Source organism: Sinocyclocheilus anshuiensis, unplaced genomic scaffold, assembly GCF_001515605.1.
Source record: "Sinocyclocheilus anshuiensis isolate Anshui unplaced genomic scaffold, SAMN03320099.WGS_v1.1 scaffold113, whole genome shotgun sequence".
NCBI classification, from domain to species: Eukaryota; Metazoa; Chordata; class Actinopteri; order Cypriniformes; family Cyprinidae; genus Sinocyclocheilus; species Sinocyclocheilus anshuiensis.
The window spans coordinates 192,173-217,432 of NW_015539827.1; the positions used below are offsets into that span (position 1 = coordinate 192,173).

The 25,260-nt window shown below is 37.0% G+C and overlaps 1 protein-coding gene across 1 annotated transcript in view; it reads right to left on the bottom strand.

Annotated features, from left to right (window-relative positions):
* LOC107684226 (dynein heavy chain 5, axonemal-like) overlaps positions 1 to 25,260 on the bottom strand; it is a 112,086-nt gene that overhangs the window by 36,979 nt on the left and 49,847 nt on the right. Inside the window, 8 exon segments of the mRNA XM_016480440.1 lie at positions 2,647 to 2,826; positions 3,653 to 3,856; positions 7,672 to 7,697; positions 7,700 to 7,847; positions 10,662 to 10,776; positions 11,533 to 11,764; positions 12,676 to 12,943; positions 18,452 to 18,605. Of these exon segments, the coding sequence (XP_016335926.1) occupies positions 2,647 to 2,826; positions 3,653 to 3,856; positions 7,672 to 7,697; positions 7,700 to 7,847; positions 10,662 to 10,776; positions 11,533 to 11,764; positions 12,676 to 12,943; positions 18,452 to 18,605 (1,327 nt within the window).

Genomic DNA, 25,260 nt, shown 5'->3' on the forward strand with positions numbered 1-25,260 from the left:
GTTAAAAACCTACTTTTGCGAACTAGTCCTAGGTTTTTCGCCCGATCGGAACCAAACCACTGCAGAAATATTCTCTGGACACTGAATATCAATAATTATCAAAAAAAAGTTGAAATTTCGATTGTCGTGCGCAACAGCGTGCAAAGAAACGTCTATGCTAACGTTAGCCAAATGTTATTTTAGCTATAACTCTTGAACGGAATGAGATATCTTCACCAAACTCGGTACACATGTGTAAAAGCTCAATCTTTGGTCAAATAAAAAAAATTGCGCAGTTCTGCCACTTGGTGGCGCTATAAGATGGAAAAAACTTAAAAATGACTATAAACTCGCAACCGTTGGTCCGATCGGCTTGAAAATTGGTATGCAGTGTCTTTGTCCAATGTGCCATAAGGGTCTATGAGGACATTGGTGTATATCAAAAAACATGGCCGCCATCGGCCAATGAAATTTGAGCACCTATTAGACAAGGTTAACGGAGGTCGATCGGAACGAAACTCGGTGGGCATGTTCGACTCATGGCTCTAAAGGTCTGTACGAATTTTGAAAGAAATCCGCCACTAGTTGGCGCTAACGAGTTTTATGGCTCAGTAATCACGTGGTGTTTCACTCATTCACAGAAATATGCATATCATTTGATAGAACTCCTCATAACGAGCAACTTTGCCTCTAGGACCAATGCTGTCAATCAAACTGGTCATTAAATATTCACAAATATGTTAAAAACCTACTTTTGCGAACTAGTCCTAGGTTTTTCGCTCAATCTCAATCAAACCACTGTAGTAATATTCTCTGGACTCTCTAGATCAATAATTATCAAAAAAATGTTGAATTTTGTCTTTTGGTTACTTATAACGGTGTCATTTAGAAAAGGGGTGTGGCCAGATATACCCAAAAGCCTATAAAACCTAAACAAAAACTCATAACTTTATGAAACTTGGTGTAAACATGTGTCAGATGACTCTTAACAAGCATCCAAAGTTTCAGGGAGATCGGACCATAGGTGGTACTATAACAGTTGAAAAGACCTCAAAAATTCAATATTTGTGTAGAAAATTACCTCAAATTGTAGAACATGTTCATATAATCACAAAAACACAAGAACTTTATGTCGTATGATAGACCTCCTCATAACGAGCAACTTTGCCTCAAGAACCATTGCTGTCAATCAAATCGTTCATTAAATATTCACAAATATGTTAAAAACCTACTTCTGCGAACTACGGACCATAGGTGACGCAATAACAGTTAAAAAGGCTTCAAAAACACACGATCTCAATGGTAAATGGCCTCAAATTGCTAAAAAAATCTCAGATATTTACACGAACACTAGATCTTCATATCATATGATATATCTCCTCATTCTGAAGAACTTTACCTCTGGGACCAATGCTGTCAACACTAATGGCCTCATTAAATGCCCTAAAACAGCACTAATTATAGGTTTGCCTATGGGTTCATGCTAAGACATTATAAAATCACTGTTATAACATTTAAAATCACATTAAGTCAAAGTTTACCATTTTGTTCATTCAAACATATCAGTTCTTACAATTATGCCAGATTATAATAATAGTGAAACCTGAAAATAACATATACACTCTTAAAAAGAAAAGACTTGCGATAAGTTTTGTGTCACCTATCATTTATCTCACATAACTATATCTGCAACAAAATGTGTGTGCATGTATGTCTGTGTATGTGTGTGTCTGTTTGTGTGTAAGCATGCTTATTGAGTATTAACATAATAGTTTAACCATTTAATTTCTGAGTGTGTGTGTGTGTCTGTGTCTGTGTCTGTGAGCCTTTTCTCCATTTTGGATGTGTTTTACTGTCAGCCATACATCCAGGTTGGCCTAGACCCTAAAACATACCACCTTAAATGCCTTAATGTGCTTGAACCCCGGTAATTGCTGCTTGCAGCTATATTTATTATTATTTTTGTGCTGTATAAATATGTATCCAGAAAAAAATCAAATATTACTAAACTTCAATACATTATGATCACAGAATTAGGGATCTTGTGTATTTGTGCAGCTGTGCATCTGTAAAGTTGTCAATGATAAACTTAAATTATGCTCTTGAACATCTGAAAAACATTTACTATTTTAAAGGCCCCATAAAATGTTTGATATTTTTAAAACGCCATCATTTCTTACTTGCTATTACTAGTCCAAAGAAGGTAAATATTTCAGGGGAATTGTAAATTTGTAAATTTAGAGCTCCTTAATACAAGAGGCATCATAGTCTGATTTCCCAAGAAAAAAAAAAGTTATTTTTACATGCATTTACTGTATCTGCTAAAGGTTAACTTGTCAACTTGCACTAGTAGTATACTATTGAAGCTAACAAATATGAACAAAAAAAAAAACAATTGGGATTTCTTGTGGAAGTTGTATTTGAAAAGTGTGCATCTTAGGCATCAGGCAACTGTTGAAAAGTAAACTAATACATCAAAACATGCTAAAATAATCATGCCCAAAATCATGCCCAAAGGTAAAGAATAATCAAATATTAATAGCAATTCACAGACTAATAGATTTGACAGTTTAACAGTTTTTGACAGTTTAAATTAGGGCCTGTTAGTAAAGAAATCCTAATAACTTGACAAGGTTTCATCATGTAAAAACAATCAAGTGATCTGACCTTCAAAGGAAGCACTTCTTTATTGATAGAGAAGAAGGCAGCCATTGCTTTGGTCCAGGAGCAAAGCCCTGCAACATTGCCGCACACCCTCTTGGCTGTTTCTATGTTATAGTCTGCCATGTCAAAGTATGGAGAGAGGAGTTCCACCACCTCCTCATTGATGGTGTCTTTGGGGAATTGCTGGAGGACAAAACAAAAGATGGCGTAAAACAATATTGGTGTACAGTATATGGAACATATTTGAAACTATGCTCTTAAAAATGGCAATATTATTTGATATTTGTAGCTCAGCCTTCTGTAAAGTCTGTAAACAGATCGTTTTTAAATCTATCAGTATTTATATCTATCTATCTATCTATCCATCCATCCATCCATCCATCCATCCATCCTGTTAATAGGCATAAGGGGAAAAAAATCCTGTTTTCAATAATGCAATACTGGTATCAATATTGGTACTACTAATGGTACTGTTGGTAATAATACAGCTAAAATAACCCCTAGGAATTACAACTATATTTTAATTGCCCACCACTAATTAACAAATAATACACGCCTATGCATATCAACAACACAGTGTTGAGATTCGTCCATTCAGTCACAGTGGCGTAATAAACAAAACACAATTGATTTGATTAATCCTGAACACTAAAATACATGGTTACAGTTTCAACAACACAGGTGTCACAGTGTTTGTTTGTTTGTTTTTTTACATTTAAGTTTTGCAATGGGCTGACACTGAAGATTGAAGCAGTTAGTACTATATTTAAACTGCACAAAAAAATCACTATTACTTTTTCACATGTTATAAGGACATTAAATAGAATTCAGAACAGAGAAAAGGCCCTGTTTAATTGTGTGGGTGACAGAGAATGGGAAATTAGTTATTTATAAAATGAGTTTGTTTTGAAAACTAAAATATCACTGTTTTGGGGTAAGAAACCTTTACTTTATACGACAAGGGAAAAATGCAAAGAATGGTCTAGTTATCTAATATTAAGGCTTGTACCTGTAGACTGCCCAGGAAGTTGCCAGCAGTCATGAGTTTGAGTGACTCTTGCCAGGAGGGCATGGTGCAGTTTTTCTCAGGATCAATTTTCACCGTGTTCACTCTCCTCTGGAAGAGCAATGACACACAGTCCATAATACGCATGATGAGGTGGGGTGGTCTGCCCAGTGTTCGCACCGTGGCAATATCTGATGGCTTTATGGTCTGTTTACAGATAAATAGGGAGAGAAATACAGAAAGAAACAGAGTGACAGTGAATTAGACATCGTGTTAACATTCTGACATACCAACCAGTTACTTTGTGAATAACTTATTCATCCGAGTGGCAGCTGTTATGACTCGTGGTTGACAAAATTTAGCACACATACTGTAAGCTTAATGAGTAATGCATGATGGATTTATCTTATCTCTTCTGAATAAAGTAGAAAGATCTATAAACCTGGGAACCAGTGGAACGGAGTGAGATAGTGCAGCAAGCCCTGATATACTTCAAGTGATATCAAAGAACATACTGTCGAACTTTTCAGAAAATGTGCCCCAGCTGGTAAATGGCTTCAAAATACCATTGTTAAATGGAAAGTATAGGTAGGTGTGCTCTGTGGCTCTGCCTTTGACATGGAAATCTTCTCCAGTTTGTTCATGTTTAATACTTTAGAACTATATATTATATAAATAAATGTGACTTGACTTGACAGGAGTGGAGTGTCAAATCGCAGAGCTTGTGCAAACATATCCATATTGCTATAATCAGTTGCTTTCTTAACTGCTGTTTTCTCACTTATGTCATTTTTGTTGTGTGTTTATTTTGTTATTGAGAGGAAAATGTGATGCATATATTTACATATTCATCTAAACACTGTTCACTAATAGTAAACTGATGATGAGGTATTTCTAACTTCTTTTCACCCCTAAACGAAGAATGGAAAATAACTTTGCTGTGAGCATATCAGCGTCTTCAAGGGGCTTTTGTTCATTTTGTGTTTAGATCAGAATGTAAATATGCTTCTTTCAATTAGAATTACAACTTAAATTTCTACTTTAAAGCAGCTCTCCAGTGTGTTCAAGTTCTCATCTCTGACCTCAATGGATTGAATAGAAGAAATTAACCACAGAAGATTTCCAGATCCTCTTCAGATTTCCTCTTCTTTTCTGTCACTCCCTCTAGCACATTAGTTTGGAAGTAATTGCGTGGTGTTGGCACATTCCTTGCTAGAACTGAGTTAAGTATGAGCAGCCATCAGCCAATAAGGGCGACATAGCATAGAGTTAGTAGGATGCTATTTGCAACCCACTCTCTCAGTCGCCACCTCCAGTCCTTAGACTGGGGCCAATAGCTAGACAAGAAAATATCGGCTCACTTTCTTAAGGGACCTGTTTATACAAGCAGCACACTCCCTTGGTAGGTCGGCGGTAAACGTCTTTCAGTTCCCTGTGTTAAGGTGATGCTCGGGAAAAACAGTGGACAGAGAAGAAAGCGGCTTTGATCGCCTTTAGCATCCCACATTCTCTGTTGCCCCCTCCAGTTTCTTTAGCTCGGAGGTGATGGTGTAGATAAGGTACATTGGCACACTTTCCTAGTGGACCATGAGGAAAGGATGATTACAGAGCATGAGATTTAGTACGCAGAGGTGCTCCACTCTTTTGTCTGCTGCCTTTCCAGGCTGGATCTTCTTAAAGTACTTTTGCTATTTTCCTCTAAGGACGACTGAGGGTCAGAGTGGGCAGGAGGGATTCCTCCTTGGAAGATTACCTACAGATTTATATCTACAGTCTTAGGATCAGTCTGGTTGCAGGAACGCCTCTACTCTGCACTCTAAAAAATATTGGGTTATTGTTTTAACCCAAAATGATGGTTTCAGCCTGTTGGGTCATTTTATTGGGTTGTTTTTAATATTTTTACCCAGGTGCTGGGTAGTTTTTCTGCACTCTAAAAAATGCTGGGTTCAGCTTGTCGGGTCATTTTATTTATTTATTTATTTTTTTTTACCCAGTTGCTGGGTAGTTTTTCTGTAACTAAGCTGCTGCATCATTTTTAATGCTGGGTTATTTTTTTCTACCCAACCACTGGGTTGAGCAAGTCTTCGACGAAACAACCCACCTGCTGAGTTACAGTCAGACTGTGAGCTTTTTACGCAAAAAGCTCGCAATCTGACTGTAACTCAGCAGCTGGGTTGTTTCGTCGAAGACTTCCTCTCTACAGGAGCGAGCAGTTCTCAGTGCCACTGCCACCGATTTGGTGCACTCCCTCAATGAGATAAAGGTTTGTATACATTTTATTTCATTTGTAAAGTCTTTACTGAGTTGTAAATTATATTATTTTATGCAACGCAACACAAGAATGAGATGTCAGTCAGCTAAAACGCTGCATCAGCAGCGGTCGTTTTGTATGATGAAAACGTCTTTTGACTTGCTTAACATAAACTGATTTTATTCATTATAATACTGAATTTAATTTAATTTAATTTGGTGTTTAAATATGTTTTCTAATCTCAGTACTGTTTGTTTATGGGCAAGTTATGGAGTCAGTCACGGCATCTTTCAGCTACAAGTGAAACGCGAGGCGGCGGTCTGAAGTTCGCAGTTCCCCCCGCGAATGCTTGTTAAATGAGTTTAAATGTTGTCAGCTATGCTGTATTCACCCCAATAAATTCAATTTGTCTTATAGTTTGTCCATGAGTGTTCTTGCTTAATAATACATGTTTATCCTTTAAATATTCTGTTGCCTCTAGTAATTCTGTGTGTGATTTTTAATTTCCAGCCCATTTTAAGCCAGCAACATAATAATTTTTAAACAATAGTTGACTTAAATAAACCAACCAGCATGTTGGGTAAAAACATTTAACCCAACCAGCTGGGTCAAAATAACGCAGCATGTGTTTTGTCCAATATTTACCCAGTGCTGGGCTGCCAAATAACCCAAGTTGGGTTTTATAACCCAGCCTTTTTTTAGAGTGTAGGTAAGTATTAAGGAGCATTGAACTGCATCATTTATTCAGTATAGCATAGTGGGTATTAATGTTCCTGTAATGTCAACATCATGACAAAATGTTGAGTTCCCTCGAAAGGGAACATCTCAGGATGATGTATATAACCCAGTTTCCTGACAAGGGAACAAGATGCTGCACTGCATTGCAACACTTCAGGCATGCTTGCGCATCCTCCTTTAGACAATTCAAAGCCAATTATGTTTTATGTGGATGCCCTTTTATAGTATGCCAGTGCACCCAGTCATAAGACTGCCATAGCCAATCTGGATTTGCGTGTGTCCACATGTGCTTCAGACACCAGTTACACTAAAGGTATTCCCACAGTGTCAACACCATGATGCAGCATCGTGTTCCTTTCTCATGGAATACATAACTGTGATACAAACTTTGTCTTGGCCTGATTTTATTTGAAATTACATCACACAAGTTCTTCGATTTCACTTTGAGTGTACTTAGGGCTTTAAAAGCTTTGGGAAACTCACTGAAAACAACGTAGGGCCTCTGTAAATTATTCAAAATGTATAAAATATCTGGTTAGAATATTATGCCAAATAAGTAAAGTATATTTTAACATATTACATATATAAGCTACTGTATAAGCTAGAGTAACGAGCTATAAGTATGTAGCTAAATTTTAGATCTGCGTCATCTAGAGCAGACATATTGAAATGTGCACAGAAAAATGAAAGCAGAAAAAAAGAAAGAGTCCAAGAAATTATGGAATGCATTATGGACAGATTCATGGGAGGGACACAGTGGGCAGGTGGTGGAGGGAAGAGGTGGGGTATGTGTTTGGGTGGTTATGTGATTGAGTGGGTGTGTGGGGTTGGTTAGAGGTGGCTGCTGTCAGACCCCTGCTCGCTACGAGACCCCCTACAGCAACCCTGCCATCACACAGTCTATTTTTACACCCTCACATGCAGCATGTAATTACACGGAAGCTGCAGGCACCATAATGCCCCACGAACATCACACTCCTTTCCTTCTCTCCTCTCCAATACTGCCATGTAATCGCTCCATATTGTTCCTGACCTGCAGTACTGCCTCAGCCTCTTCAGAGCAGGCCTTGCTGCCTCTAACTTCTCTTCAGCGATGGCCTTGTCTGCAGAGATACTGTCCACTATGGCCTGCGCTTTATCTTAGACCTTCTGAACTTCGACTTTGACCTTTTCAGCAGCCTGAGCCTTCACAGTCACTTCCTTCAACACCTGAAACAAAAATGAGAAAAAAATTAAAACACTAATATCAATGTTGTAATACCTGCAGCATTTCATGGTATAATTCTGAGTCTGGGGCTGTTCATTTGTCATCCTAATGCTTCAGAGAACAGTATTGATCTTTGGTTAGCCTGTGACTGGGAGGCAGTTCTTTCACCGAATGGATACTTTCAAGCTTTATGCAGCGCAACGAATTTCATTTAGAACAGAATAGAATGTAGTAGAATGCAACATTCCATACAAACAGCATAATGAAGCCAAGTCATGATGTAACAGAAATAGCAACAGATATTTTCTTCTGTATTGTGATGTACATCAGAGTGTAATGAACTATCGGAAAAGAGAAAACTGTACAGTTGGGACTTGGTTCTATGTATCAGTTGTTGATTGGATTTCGAGCTGTGTGTATAACACTCAAAAGTGGAGGTAGATGAATGCAAGCTTGCAGAGCCATGGTTTAAGCAGACTAATTGATTGGACAAATGTATACATCACTGTTTTCAATGGAAAGTCTAGTTATGACATTTTAATTAAACATTACAAAAACAAAAGACTTTTAAAAAATGAAGCCTATGCACTGATGAGTTGTTTACAATAAGATTTATAACATGCATTTAGAAAACAGTGATTTATTTATGTTTTTTGCTGACTATAGAGATAGCACATGCACATTAATCACAACAGCATTAATCAATGCAAGCAGTTCATCTCAAAATACATATATATCCCCATCCACATATAAAGAATTCCTTGGACCCATATTGAATATTGCTTGTAGTGTTGGCCACTGCGCATTACTGGTTTAGTCTTCTCCTGGGAACACCTGAATCTTTTACAGGAGACAGTAACTGAAAATCACTATAGAGAACTATCTTCTGAGCCTGTCTAACGAGAGACTACTTGTATATTAGCTGGAGAGAAGGGCAGCAATTAACACAGGTCTTCTTTAATAGATCATCAATGGCAGTTTTTTCAAGGTGAGAAATCTGTGATTGTATCAGTTCTGACAAGTTACTGCAATAATTGGTGACGCAGATCTGATTAATTTCTGTAAGACTGCCAGACACACTTAAATACCTAGGGCCATTGATTGTTAAAAGATTTTAAAAAAATCAAAGTGGGTCAACATCTTGTGCCATGACAGCCATGTTTTTAAAGAGTATTTCAAATTAAAAAGAGTTCAACTTCAACATGCTTGGAAACCCCCTGCTTTGGCGAAGCCTATTGCCATCAGATTCAGCAGCTGGGTTGACTGATGAGATTTGTTTTAATGAATTAATCTAAATGAAAGCATCAAATTAACAGAACCTATATAGGCCTTGAAAAGGGGGAAAAAATCGGAACAAACAAACAAACTGGTTTACTGTCAAAATAAAATGAGATCTTACTTTTACCAGCAATACATTTAATTTGTGATCAGATTTACAAAAGCTATGGCCACAACCCACTGGGCATCCAGTGTCAGGATGCTGGCTTGATAGGTCCAGTTGTGTTTGTCTCTTTGTTCATTCAGGGCACATGGCTGTAGTGTTTGTGTTTTGGTGCATAGTGTTTGTGTTCTGTTGTGTTTAGCCATGTGTTTAACTGTCAGTTGTTGTCCAGCCCACTCTGTCTTGTTCATTGTTCATTATCATTCTTACCTGATTCTCACCTGTTACCACTCTTTTTTTTTAACTGGGTTAGATTGTGTTTTTACATTTATTCATTATTGAATAATCAATAAAAAGCTCCCGCTTGCACATGCAGTTTATTTATTTATTTTTATTTTTCTTCATCATCCCTCTTTCAGATTTTTTTTTTCCCTTTTATTTTAAGTCTTTCACCATGGTGGTTTACCTTCAGTTTCAGTTTAGTTTAGTTTTTCTCTTTTTATTTTATTCATTTATTTTTTTTCTCTCCAGTTTCCCCAGCTTCCTAGCTGCTGTTCCCCCCACTGCCATCTCCCTCTCTCCTTCTCCCTGCCTCACCTGCCACCATTGCCAGCTGCTCCTCTGCCTCATCAAACCGCATCCCTATCCTTCTGTGCAGACTGCTCTCCCTTTAATGGCTGCGTGGACTTGATCTTGTCTAGCCCTTGTTTCTCCATGTCAAATAAATATTATTTTACCCTGCAACTTGAATCCTCCTCTCTCTGGAACCCTGACATCCAACAGTAGGAACACCTACAAACAACCAACAGTACAGTGACCTGGCATGTGAAAATTGCTGTCAGTATGAACCGTTCAAAGTCTGTGGAAAAAAAAAAACACATCATCTAATGCAAATATGGGTAATTTTAGACCTGTTCTGCAGAGTTTAATTTCCATACCTAATCAAACACACCTGCTTGTAATCTTCAAGCAATCCTAGAGACTTTGGTTGGATTTTTCAAGTGTGTTTGATTAGGGATGGAGCTAAAGTCTGATGGACATTGATCCTCCAGGAGCGGAGCTGCACATCCCTGATTTAGTTTAAACTGAAGCAGAGTCTATGCACTCATGCGCTGTCAATCTGAACAAACTGACCTGCACAATATGCTGGTCATAAATAACTACAGGCCTGTAGTCTGTTATTTATTTTAAGGACACATATCCTTTCCCTCGTTTTGTCCCCAGGACACAAACATATTGACATATGAGTAATAAGCCTTTGCACTCCTGTCCCTGTACAACAAACCAATGAACTTCAATATTGCCTGGAAATTTCATTTTTGGGAAGATGACTCAAGCACTGTGTACAGAATGAAGTGGACAGGGGAGCTGACACACTCCTGAGGGGCAATTTTGAAGTAATCAGACTGAATTGAAAGTTAACAAACACATTTACCATATCAGCCTTCTCATTGGCTATTTGAAGTTCTTTCTCCTTCACCTCCAGTTCTTTGCTGAGGGTAGCAACAGACTCAGAGGCCTCCTTGAGTTTCTGAAGGCCAGTGTTCATCCTAATGAAACAAAACACTTAGAAATTAAACTCTACACATGGTTCCAAACTCCATCATTAATTTTTACAGAAAGTCATGGGGGGATCCACTAACAATGAATTGCGCCTGATGATAGTGCTGTTTATTTGCATGAACTAAATGAATTATGCAAATTGGGTAACAATAAAAATGCACCCACAAAGGTCCATGCACAGCGCAATTTCAGATATTGCAGTAGGCTGTGGAGGATGCAGAACATTGCTGCAATCTGGGGTGTTTTGAGGGGATTTTATTGTATTACGCCACAGCATCCAATCTACCATCTAATTTTCTTTGGTCAGTAATACTACAGTAATAATACCAGGCAAATATAGTCTGGTTTTTGCATAAAGTAATGCAGTGTATGTATGTTTCTATGTGTTCTATGTGTTCTAAACAAGTGTTTCTATGCAGTGTAATTTACATAGAAAGGTGGCATGTTTGGGCTAAAAGGATTGACAATGTCTTTATTCAAATATACAAAGCACAGCACTATTTCAAAATGAGGATTAGCACCTGGTTATAATGAGTTTTTTTTCCTGCATAAATGCAATGCACAAAAGTGGCATGACACTTTAGTGAATATTTGGTGAATTCACCCCTCAAAGTCAGGACATGATAAAAACCATTTGTTATAGATGTTATAATATATAGATAGATAGACAGACAGACAGACAGACAGATAGATAGATAGACAGATAGATTTTTTTTTTATTTAAGCTCTCTGATTACACTGACCTGTCAGCGAGAGTCTGAACCTCTGAGTGCTTTTCTTTGTAGATGGTCTTGTAGTCATCGATGAAGGACAGGTAGGATTTGGGTGTGACATGTGTGGAACGTCGGTACCGCTGACAATAATCTGCACATTTTTCTGCCACCCCATCCTGAAAAGAGCCCATGCACTGAACCACTTCCCCCTTGACCTCAGGAGTGCAGTCTATGTCATACATGGACAGGAAGTGCTCTGACACTGAGGAAAAACAAACAAACACAAATATTATTCTTATTTCTTTGCACAATATGCATATAAGCTGTTTATCTAGCAATAACTACAATCACATTCATTTTTGCAATGGCTGATTGTCTTTCAATGTTTAAATTATTGTTTCATTCTCAGCTACATTAACCCTCCAATTCTAACAGAGCAGAAGAGATGTTCTCTTAAATGTGATTGATTTAAATTGTTTGTGGAACATTTTGTGCCGTCCCTAAATTACTTGTTTTCTGCATTGAATTCTACAGGCAGACAAATTTACTCTGACAATAAATCATGGTGACTATTTTCAAAATAGACATTTATCATTATAAGACCTTGGTTTGAGTGTTGATTTTTACAGTTGAATTTGGTCTGGGATTTGGGCGGTTTATGCATTATTTGTAGATGCTGGGGCTCTGGGATAATTTTTATTGTATTTATTTATTTTATTCCACAAGTAGCATACAAATCACAAAACATGTCATTATTTTGTAGTAAATGCTTCACCAGTACCATTTTAAAGCTCCTAATGGTTTGAAACAGACTTTTCCCCCTGTAAATACAATGCCCTTTTTTTCTTCCCCTCTACTGCAAGGGAGATCTAATACACAGTTCACTTGGAATTTACAGTTATGAATCTCTGGATGTCTCTTAGTACCCATGAAGCAAATGGGGTCAAATGGGGCCAAAGCCGTTTGAAACAGCAGTATAATATTGCCACTATATCAAACCAATCTGCTCCATTCTAGTTTTTGTTTGATCCAGCACACATATTCGAGTAAATGCACTCGCTCAAAAAATGTGCTGCATCCACTCTTAGACATGATACAGTATATATCACCAGATTTTTGGGCTCCCCCTGGGTATACTGATCCTTCATGGGTCTGATGTATCAAATTACTGACCTGCGATCAGAGCATCTTTGGGCCAGCGGCTAAACCAGTCCATGGTGCACCCTGAAATGAGAGCAGGAAACTTCAAAGCTCGATTACGGAACCTCTCGCCGACTGGAGAGAAGCACAGAACCACGTGAATGTTCTGCCTCACTCTGCTCATAAAATACTCATGTAGGTTTTCATTTGTGGGCAGTCGCCGTGGAAACTCTCGCTTCATGACTGGAATGAGGTCACTGATAATCTCGTCGATCTCATCTCGAGCAAACAGATTGAACACCTGTGGCAGAAAGAATATTTCACAACTCATTAGATTAAACCTAGCCCTGGTTTCTCTGGGAATTTATGACAAATGTACAATCTAGACAAAATGACACACCCGTGGGGATAAAATTATTCCTTCAAGGGAGGGGAGAAGACATTTAAATGTTCTTAGTCATTCTCTGAATCACTTAAGGGATAGTTCACCTAAAAATACAAAGTCTGTTATCATTTATTCATACTCATGTCTTTCCAAACCTGTATGACTTTCTGTCATGGACCACAAAAGAAGACATTCTACAGACAGTGCTCTTTTACATACAATGAAATTTTCATGTTGCATATTGATGTCAACAAAAGTAGCAACTGTTTGTGATTCTCCATATCTGAATATGTGTACAACTACACATATTCCAATAAACTAATGAGATTTAATTCAAAGTTGGTTTGTTTTTCACACATTTCTATCATATGGCATCAAGAGACTTGGAATACAGCTCATGAGTCATATTATTTTATGCTACCTTGGTAGCCTCTGGTTACTGTATAGCAATGCATGGCAAAGAACAGTCTGAATAGTTTCTTCAAAACACCTCCTTTTATGCTCCACAGAAGAAAGAATGTATTATGGATTTGGAATGACATTAGGCTGAATAAAGGGTTTCAGATTTTTCATTATTTAGTGAATAATTCCTTTGAGGTGATCATACTCCTTGGAAATTATTTATTGAAACGAACAAATCACCTTAAATTCTCTCCAATCCCTGTCAAGCATTTGGGGTACATTAGAATTGGGATCTTTGAAGCGTTGATAAGTATTTACTTGAGTTTATCACACTTAAAACAAGTGTTTTATTTGTAATAGACCCTCCATTGCGACATCATGGCAAAATGCAAGCCTGTATAGACCTTTTGTGTCAGAGAAACAAATGCACAGCCATCTTTGGAATTTTGTCTTTGAACTTCGGTTTTTGCAGTAGCTCTATAGCGTCACCGTTGAAGAGTAATAAACTGGTGAAGTGGATTTAGTTAATAAAAGTTACTGTGCATTGTAATGTTTGAAGCGAATGTCATAACAAATGTCAGTAGACAGGGAAGATTTTTAAATGAGCGATTCATTTATAAATGCGTACAACCATACCTTAACACTGTGGAAATACAAACGTAAGACAGAAGACAAGGAGCGCAGCGCTGAAAAGGGGGGAGCTACATAAGGTCTATAACTAAGCATACAGTATGGTTTAAAAATCTATAACTACTATAGATAAAGTACTTCTATGTTGTGTTTTGCCAATTTAATACTTTATTTTCTTTAAAAATAATATCATTAGCAGTGAAAAGTTGGACGTGATTTTAGTGTGCTCCTTTTACTTACAGCAGCACCCAAGCTGGCATGGAAGTGAAAAGTATTTGCAATCCCAGTATGATTTGAGAATATTCCAAGGAGTATTTTGTGGTCATCAATGGAAGTTTTTTGACATGTTATACATGTTTGACATGTATAGCCAGTATCACAAATTTGCTCGTTTGATTAGAGACCTAGAAATAGTGTAATATCTCATTTATTTTTCAGTTTGGACCATACTGTTTCTTAGTTCTAAATATTCAGAAAAACTAAAACAGTTATTTCCAGGTTTTAAATTACATTTTGAATCCCAGATTATCAATGTATTCTGATACTGCTGGGCCTCACTGACAATGCTATATTAGACTATGCTACAACAGTCTGTCAGTAGACAAAAAACTCTCAGAAGGACTACAAATGGATTAGTGTACGACTGGAACAAGGCAATATATTTCACTTAAGTTTGGCTACACCGGCCTCTCTGAGTGTCACAGAAATACAGCAAATTACCATGAGATAAAAATGCTGGAATCTGTCTCATCATGTCCTCTAAAGACTCATCTTGCTGTTCTGCTCTCTTTTCAGAATCTTGGATAATCATTTGCACTAAACTCCTCTGTCTTCCACATTGACACACCAGTCTCACCTCATCAGTTTCTCAACTAAACCCTGAGATCCTCAGCATAACTGAGAGCTTGTGTGTTTCATTAATATTCTTGAGCAGGGCCATCTCTCCCCAGGTCCTCGAGTGCTCTTCTCCTGTGCAGTCAATTCTCTTTATGTACTTAACAGCATGATTAATGAAATAACAACCTTCACCAAACCCGGCTGACCAAAAACAAGACTTTATGACGGTTTAAATGATAGCCAATTATTCTCAAACCCCTTTATTTATTCAGGGATGGTGAGAAAGACACATTGGAACATAGTGTTAATTAAACACATTTAGTCATTTGTAAAGCTATTTATTCTTCCTGGTACTTATTCTCTGACTGTCTTCCCTGTGGCTTCCTACTCTTTCTCTCTTCCTCTTTCTTGAAGGCCCACATGGAATCTTTTCAGACAGATCTCTGCAGATTGTTCTGCTGATTTCCACAGAATTTGTCTTTCATAACATATACCCTTTGAGTTTTTTGTTTATTAAATATTATGCAAATATGATAGTTTTTTTCCCTACCATAATAACAATACAATAATAATGTTAATCAAATCTTAACCATGTTTTAATCCATTCCACATATATACACCCTCTCAAACCCGTAATAATTCACACAAGCTGGCAAAATTGTAACATTTAGCAGGACATCTACCACACAAAACTTTTATAGTTTTTTCCCCTATTAATATCATGGTTTCAATTTTAGTGATTTTCCTTTCATTTTAAAGGAAAATCACTAAAAGGGCTTTATCTTCCTTAAACAAAGGATTGTAAAAGAAATTTTAAACAAAAACAAAAAAAACAAACCAAGGCTCCCTAATTGAAGGATTTTTTTTTGTGTGTATGCTGACGAAATAAGTCACAATGAGCAAAATTTAAAAAATGAGTTATTTCTATTTTCACATTCTCCATTAAAAGACCTTAAAAATTATATGATTTGTTGGAATCGGAGCTACATCCATTTGAAGTCGATAGAGTCAGCAAACTCAATTTTGAGAAAAATCGAGTTAAAGTTGCATCTTTTCCTCCAGTCCTTTTCTTACTATATTAATAACAACAATATAGCAATTTTTATTTTATCTTTGTTATTATAAATAAGAACAGATGCAAAAAAACCAGTAGAATATAAAAAAAGCAAATACTGCATTACCGTTTTCATTTTATATCTAAACCAAATAATTCAAGTAAGAAAAACAAATACTCAAATGTAAAAATCCCTTTAGTGTGTTCATTACAAATAAATTGATAATTAAAACTACAAAAGCAGTTCAATCTAGAGCAGCAAGTGACTCTTTTCTTTTATTGTTAGATTAACATTAATGAAACAGACGACCTATATATTACGGCCTACTCTAATGCACGGATCTAATATAATGTTACACATCAGATGTTTTTCTCCAACAGTTCCCAAACATTCACTTAAGACAAAACAGTTTATGTTTGCGTGAATAGCCTACTTAAATACTGTAATTCTGTGTATATGTGTATATTTATCTGGATCGCGTGCTGTGGGAAGAGTTTTTATGCGGGCGCTTCTGATCATTGGGATCGCTAGACGAGGGCTTAATTAACTTATTTTTGTGAAAACCTCTATATCTATCTATCTATCTATCTATCTATCTATCCATGTATTCCATCCATCCATCCATCAATCAATCATTATGGTAATTATTTATTTTAGAGTCTCTTAACTAGTTCCTTATTAGTATGCATATTACTAGAATATTAGCCATTTATTAGTAGTAATTAAGCACATATTAATGCCTTATTCTACACGACCTTATTCTACATCCCTAATCCTACCCAATACCTAAACTTAACAACTACCTTACTAACTATTAATAAGCAGCAAATTAGGAATTTATTGAGGGAAAAGTCATAGTTAAAGGGTTAGTTCACCCCAAAATGAAAATTCTGTCATTAATTACTCACCCTCATGTCGTTCCAAACCCGTAAAACCTTCGTTCATATTCGGAACACAAATTAAGATATTTTTGATGAAATGTGAGAGCTCTCAGACCCTGCAACGCAACTGCAATGTTCCCAGACAGAAACGTAGTAAGGACATCGGTAAAACAGCCCATGTGACATCAGTGGCTCAACTTCAGTTTTGCGAAGCTACGAGAATAATTTTTGAGTGCAAAGAAAACAAAAATAACATAATTTATTTAACAATTCTTCTCCCCCGAGTTACGTCTTCTGCCATTTTAAGAAGAGTACCCAAGAACGTAATCGACGTAATCAGCATTGTTTACGTTCGGGTGAGAAAGCGTGTGCATGAACATAATCTGCGTTGTTTACGCTTAGGGGAAAGCATGCATATGTGTTGTGATACTCTCTAAAATCACATGGGCAGTTTTACCGATGTCCTTGCTACGTTTCTGTCTGGGAACATTGCAGTTGCGTTGCTGTCTATGCAGGGTCTGAGAGCTCTCACATTTAATCAAAAATATCTTAATTAGTGTTCCGAAGATGAACGAAGGTCTTACGGGTTTGGAACAACTACGAACAAGTTGACACGTTTATAAAAAAAGATTGCTAGCAATTGGTAGGGACCAATTCTCACTATTAACTAGCTGCTTATTAGCATGTCTATTATTAACATATTGGCTGTTTATTAGTACTTATAAAGCACATATTCTGCATGGCCATATTCTACATCCCTAATCCTACCCAATACCTAAACTTAACAACTACCATACTAACTATTAATAAGCAGCAAATTGAGTTTATTGAGGCAAAAGTCGTAGTTAATTATTTGTTAATGGTGAGAATTGGACCTTAAAATAAAGTGTGACCATTATTATTATTATTATTATTAATAATAATAATAGTAATAATAATAAATTATTTTAGTTTAAGATTAAGCTTAGTCAGGACAAGAGCCAGAAGAATATTATATATCTTGGAATATGTTACTCATGTGCCCTGTTTCTTTCAATAAATGTAATTCTAAATAAAAAGTTTGTCTATCCAACTTATCCCTCTTTCCACCTTCAGCTCTGCAGAAGTGTAGTGTTCTCCCCTGAGGTGCGGTCATGCTAATGCAACACCTCCTCAACGCTGCTCTGTTAGTTTCAGTGTGATGGATGAAATCCACAACAAGTGAGTGCAGCCAATGCTCTCTGGCAGGTGTCACATTCCAGGATGCAGAGCTGACATTTTTTTCGCCTCTTTGACAAACCCATCTGTCTCTCTAATATGAAGCAATGCATCTCGTGACTCGCAGATGCCATTTATTTGTGTGTCATTACCACACAGAATGAGCTCTGTAATTTGTCAGAGGGCAGGGTGACACACTCCCTTTGTTTATTTTCATTATGGCACCTCGGGAAATTTTACTTATTTGTAGTGAAATAAAGGTTGAGTTATTAGGGGGACATACGTTGTAACCTTGGGAACACATGTAGCTTGGCTATTTTAGTGTGTGTTCTAAAAACATCATGAAACGGCTCAGAATGGATGCTGTGGGGCTTGTGGGGAAGGGTGCTTCTATAAGCATGATGTCAGAATGGCTGTCTGACCTCTCCTGATGAAAGGACGTTGTTCATGTACTCCAGGAAGGATTCATCCTTGATCTCGTTGTCAGTGAAAATAAAGCTGATGCCTTTGCCCTGTTGTCCGGCAGTCCTGTACAATCCCTTCAGGTCCTCCATCAGGTTGAGGGTGTTGTAGGAACTAAAAACACAGCATGCAAAACAGCAGGCTTTATTCCTCTGGAAGGGTTTCCCAAACTGGGGTTGATAAAAAGCTATCAGTTCAATCATTAAAAATAATATTAAAACTAAAATAAATAATTTGAAAAGAAAAACTAAATAAAACATTTACTAACAATATATATTTTATTTGTTTACATGTCATGTGACCAGTAAACAAACAAATAAATAAAACATCAAATAATCATGAACATGTAAATGTGTTGTTAAATTATTAAAATATTTACTTAAAATCACATTGTGTATACAAGTAAATATGACAAAACATTAATACAGTATGTGTAGTTTTTTTAAATATTAATTTATCTTATAATTAAATGTATGTTTTTTTGTGTGTGAATTGAAACTATTATGAACTTATGATTATGAAATCATTTATCCTTTAATATTGCTATGAAACATAGCTCATGCTCAATTTTAGATTGAATTGCACACTTTTCTTCTTGGCCTACTTCCTGGCCTATAGCTGTGTTCCTTTTTCTGAACATATGAAACAAATCGAAATTCTGTATTTTATGCATTAATACGATTATCATCACAATTACTACATTACAGCGGGAGATCACTTCCTGTTCCTGTCTGCCGTGCTGCTGAGTGCGTTTGTATTTCCGTGTAGCTTTGTTTATCTGTTGAAATCTCTCTTACTATCACTCTCTGTTGTTTAAATCGCTAAAGTATAATTTAATTCTCACCATATTTCTGATTTGATCACCAAACGAATTTGACATCATCCGCCTTTAATCTTTTAATCTGAACTGCGAGCGCTGCGCGTTAGCATTCCGTTAGCCTATTAGCTTGTCAATCGCATCTCCATTCGCATTTCCTACCGCTTCTTTTTCTCTCTGTCTCGCTGTTTCTTTTCTCTCGTTCCGTTTTTTCACGAGTCCATCAACAACTGTGGTGAGTCGGAATTATTCTACAATCACGGTGAGTAATGGCTTCTCCTTGCATTGTCACCTGCACAGCATGCCACATGTATAGTTTATCTCTCTCTGTCGGTGAGCAGGGATTCACATGTGATAAATGCAGGGAAATAGTTAGGCTGACAGAGAAGGTTTTAGAATTAGAGACACGCATCCAAACTTTAACTGAGGACAGTAAGAATGTGAAGGCTGTAGGGCTTTGGATGCGACTAGTTCAGCGAATCATGTAGATTGTTCGGTTCCGGTTCTATGCCACATGTATAGTTTATCTCTCTCTGTCGGTGAGCAGGGATTCACATGTGATAAATGCAGGGAAATAGTTAGGCTGACAGAGAAGGTTTTAGAATTAGAGACACGCATCCAAACTTTAACTGAGGACAGTAAGAATGTGAAGGCTGTAGGGCTTTGGATGCGACTAGTTCAGCGAATCATGTAGATTGTTCGGTTCCGGTTCTAGAGCCCGTGCAGCAGGGCGACTGGGTGACTGTGAGGCGGCATAGTCACAGGTCAAAACACTGCTCTTCCATCTAAAAGTGCTGGCTAATGCTAAATGTAAATTCACTAAGATTGTTATTCACGTCGGCGCTAATGAAGTTCGACTTCGCCAGTCGGAGATCACTAAAAATATCATTAAAGAGGTGTGTGAACTTGCAAGTATGATGTCAGACACTGTAATATGATCTGGTCCCCTCCCTGCTTACCGTGGCGACGAGATACATAACAGACTGTCGTCACTCAATGGCTGGATGTCTAAGTGGTGCCCGCAGAATAACATAGGTTTCATAGACAATTGGACGAGGTTTTGGGGCAGACCTGACCTGTTGAAAAGAGATGGTTTTCATCCCTCTAATACAGAAAAACAAATGATAAAGCTTGGCTTATTGAATATAATATCCCTTTCTACGAAAGCACTTTTTGAAAATGATCACTGATCATAAACTAGATGTGCTTTGTTTGACAGAAACATGGCTAAAACCAGATGATTACATTACTTTAAACAAGTGTACTCCCCAAGATTACTGTTATAAACATGAGCCGCGTCTAAAAGGTAAAGGGGGAGGTGTTGCTACAGTTTATAGCAATATCTTCAGTATTTCTAAGAGGTCAGGTTTCAAGTAGGGCTGGACGATATGGCCAAAATTTATATCACGATATATTTCTTAATTTCGGTCGATACGATATAATTCCGAGATTTTAATATCCATGTTGATAATGAAAAAGATTCATTGGGATCAGCATTTATAGACATTCTAAACTCTATTGGGGTTAGACAACATGTGTCAGGACCTACTCCTAGTCGAAATCATACTCTAGACTTAATACTGTCACATGGAATTTGAATGGCGCTGAAATTCTGCAGCAGAGCGATGATATCTCAGATCACTATCTAGTTTCGTGTATATTCCATATAGCTAAAGCTGTAAATTCAACTCCTTGTTACAAATATGGTAGAACCATCACCTCTACCACAAAAGACTGCTTTGTAAGTAATCTTCCTTACTTATCTCAATTCCTCAGCATATCCAATACCTCAGAACAACTTGATGATGTAACAGAAACTATGGACTCCCTTTTCTAGCACTTTAGATACGGTTGCTCCTTTACGCTTAAGGAAGATTAAGAAAAAAAAGTCCAACACCGTGATATAATGAGCACACTCGCGCCCTAACGACAGCAGCCCGGAAAATGGAGCGCAGCTGGTGGAAAACAAAACTAGAGGTATTTCGTATTGCTTGGCGGGAAAATACTCTCTCCTACAGAAAAGCCTTAAAAACTGCTAGATCTGATTACTTTATGTCTCTTTTAGAAGAAAACAAACATAACCCAAGTATTTATTCAATACAGTGGCTAAATTAACAAAAATATAACATCAGCAGGTGCAGACATTGCCCAGCAGCACAGTAGTAATGACTTTATGAATTATGAATTACTTTATTTCCAAGATCGAAACTATTAGAGATAAAATTATAACCATGCAGCCGTCAGCCACAGTATTGCATCAGATGCGTTACAGATCCCCTGAGGAACAATTCCACTCATTCTCTACTATATTGGAGGAAGGATTGTATAAACTTGTTAAATCATCTAAACCAACAACATCTATGTTAGACCCTATTCCATCTAAACTACTAAAAGAGGTGCTTCCAGAAGTCATAGATCCTCTTCTGAATATTATTAACTCGTCATTGTCATTAGTAGAGATTGACCGATATATCGATTTACCGATATTTTCCCGATATTTAAGCATTTTACCATAATCGGATATCGGTTTTGTAATATCAGATTCACTGATAAACGCCGCCATCTTGTGGGTGTTTTGAGAATTGCGCGCAGGATCGCCATTGCAGCGCATCTGAGGGGAGACGAGACAACAACAACGGCATGGTGCAGGTACTTGATTTGCTGTAGTTAGTAAACTTTATTTAACATAACACCCATTTATGCACAAATTAGATGCATTACATAAATGCTTGATATGTAGTTTATGCAGCTTGGCTCTAAGAAATAGAGACCAACTCACGGAGTCATGTAAAATAATCCGTCAAGTCCTGTCCCAATAAAGACGTAACTTTGCCTGAATTAAATATGCAGCCATGAATGAGCACATGTTGGAAATAAAAGCGCTGAAATTGAATTATCTCTCTGTTGTCTGCTCATTGTTAGTCTTGTGACGTCGGAGTCACGTAGATAATCCGTCAAGATCCTCTCCCAATAAAGACGTAACTTTGCATGAGTTAAATAATACAGCCATGAATGAGCGCATGTTGGAAATAAAAGCGCTGAATTTAATTCTCTCTCTGTTGTATATTTGCTCATCATTAGTCTCGTGAAGCCGCTTTCATATTGCTGTTCACTCACCGGGTTGATGCTCAGGAAATGCCCCAGCACGGCCACCGCATGTAACTTTTAACAAGATTCACTTGTTTAAAATGCCCTACATTGTATTAACATTTACTATATAACCAATATTTTGCTAATAAACATCTAAATAAATATAGCTCTATGGAAATTAATTATTATCTCCACGAGCGATCGCAGTTTGAGTATAGTTCTGTGTAACTGCATAGATAAACTGCGCTGTCAGCAGGCATTTCATAATCTAGAACGACAAAACATTATTAATAATTCTGATATAACACTCCAGTTGAGAAATGCAATAAAATACGATGTTTTGTTTGTTATATTCCAATATTCCAGAGAATATTATTCAGTGAATTAACATTATCCAGTGAATTATTCTTGACTCTGTAGCTATTAAACAGCTTAAACCTACTAAAACGGTAGTTTAAAATGAAGTTGATATGACTCCTGTCCTTTATTTATTTTCTCCATTTGAAAACATTAGACATTTATTTTTCTTATTGTTAATATTAGTGTTGTTGCTGTTGTTGCTTTTTATAAATAAAATGTTTTTTTATTGTTGTAGTATGAAGATTAAATGAAGATTTAATTTTAAACCAAAGTGAAGTATGTTCTTACTTCTTTATAACAGTAAATAAATATCTGTTCTGTATATCGGTTATCGGGCACATAAACATGCAAATAATTGGTATCGGTATCGGTTATAAAAAATCTATATCGGTCGATCACTAGTCATTAGGATATGTCCCAAAAACCTTCAAACTGGCTGTTATTAAGCCTCTCATTAAAAAAACACAACTTGAGAATGAATTAATTACAGACCGATCTCGAATCTCCCTTTTCTGTCAAAGATACTAAAAAAGGTAGTATCATCACAACTATGTTCCTTCTTAGTACTGAGACTGCTCTCATCAGAGTTACAAATGACCTGCTCTTATCATCGTGGTTGCATCTCTCTATTAGTGCTACTGGATCTTAGCACTGCGTTTGACACTATCGACCACAACATTCTTTTGAGTAGAGTACAAAATTATGTTGGCATTAGTGGAACTGCATTGGCATGGTTCAAATCTTACTTACCTGACCATCATCAATTCGTAGCAGTGAATGCATTCCTGACCTCAAGGTTAGATTATTGTAATGCTTTATTGGGTGGTTGTTCTGCTCGCTTAATAAACAAACTCCAGCTGGTCCAAAATGCAGCAGCTAGAGTTCTTACTAGAACCAGGAAGTACGACCATATATTAGTGTTGTTGCTGTTGTTGCTTTTTATAAATAAAATGTTTTTTTATTGTTGTAGTATGAAGATTAAATGAAGATTTAATTTTAAACCAAAGTGAAGTATGTTCTTACTTCTTTATAACAGTAAATAAATATCTGTTCTGTATATCGGTTATCGGGCACATAAACATGCAAATAATTGGTATCGGTATCGGTTATAAAAAATCTATATCGGTCGATCACTAGTCATTAGGATATGTCCCAAAAACCTTCAAACTGGCTGTTATTAAGCCTCTCATTAAAAAAACACAACTTGAGAATGAATTAATTACAGACCGATCTCGAATCTCCCTTTTCTGTCAAAGATACTAAAAAAGGTAGTATCATCACAACTATGTTCCTTCTTAGAGAAAAATGGTATCTGTGAGGATTTCCAGTCAGGATTTAGACCGTATCATAGTACATGAGACTGCTCTCATTAGAGTTACAAATGACCTGCTCTTATCATCTGATTGTGGTTGTATCTCTCTATTAGTGCTACTGGATCTTAGCGCCGCGTTTGATACTATCGACCACAACATTCTTTTGAAAAGACTAGAAAATTATGTTGGCATTAGAGGAAGTTCTTGATGGCTGCTCTGTAAATTCTTCACCATCAGTTAGAAACCTAGGCATTTGATAGAAATCATTCCTTTGAAAAACATGTTTCTAGCATTTGTAAAACCGCATTTTTCCATCTTAAAAATATATCTAAATTACTACTTTTGCTCTCAATGACAAATGCAGAAACGTTAATTCATGCGTTCATGACCTCAAGGTTAGATTATTGTAATGCTTTATTGGGTAGTTGCTCTGCAAGATTAATAAACAAACTCCAGCTGGTTCAAAATGCAGCAGCTAGAGTTCTTAGTAGAACCAGGAAGTACGACCATATTAACCCAGTTCTGTCAACACTGCACTGGCTCCCCATTAAACATCGTATACATTTTAAAATCTTGCTAATTACTTATAAAGCTCTGAATTGTTTAGCTCCTCAGTACTTGAGTGAGCTGTTATTGCATTATAGTCCTTCACGTCCACTACGATCTCAAAACTCTGGCTATAATATAATACTAGCTATAATGATAATACCTAGAATATCAAAATCAACTACAGGCGGCAGATCCTTTTCCTATTTAGCGCTCAAACTCTGGAACAATCTACCTAGAGTTGTTTGGGAGGCAGACACACTCTGTCAGTTTAAATCTATATTAAAGACCCATCTCTTTAACCCGGCTTACACATAACACACTAACACATTTCTAATATTCAAATGTTTTATTCTTATTCCGAGGTCACCGTAGCCACTCAGATCCAGTCCGTATACAGATCAGATGGTGGATCAGCACCTATGTCAGCGGAAATGTCAGCGGAGACCAGGACAACTAGATGTGCCCCAGAGACTGATCTGTAAGGATGACCCCAGAAGCTTGAAGGGAAAAACAAATGACAAGTGTCTTGAAAGCAGCATAAAAAGCTGCATGGTGGTTGAGGAGAGACCCCGCCCCCCACATGATTGTAAAGTGCTCTGGGTGTATAGCAATACACAAGAAAGCGCTATATAAATGCATC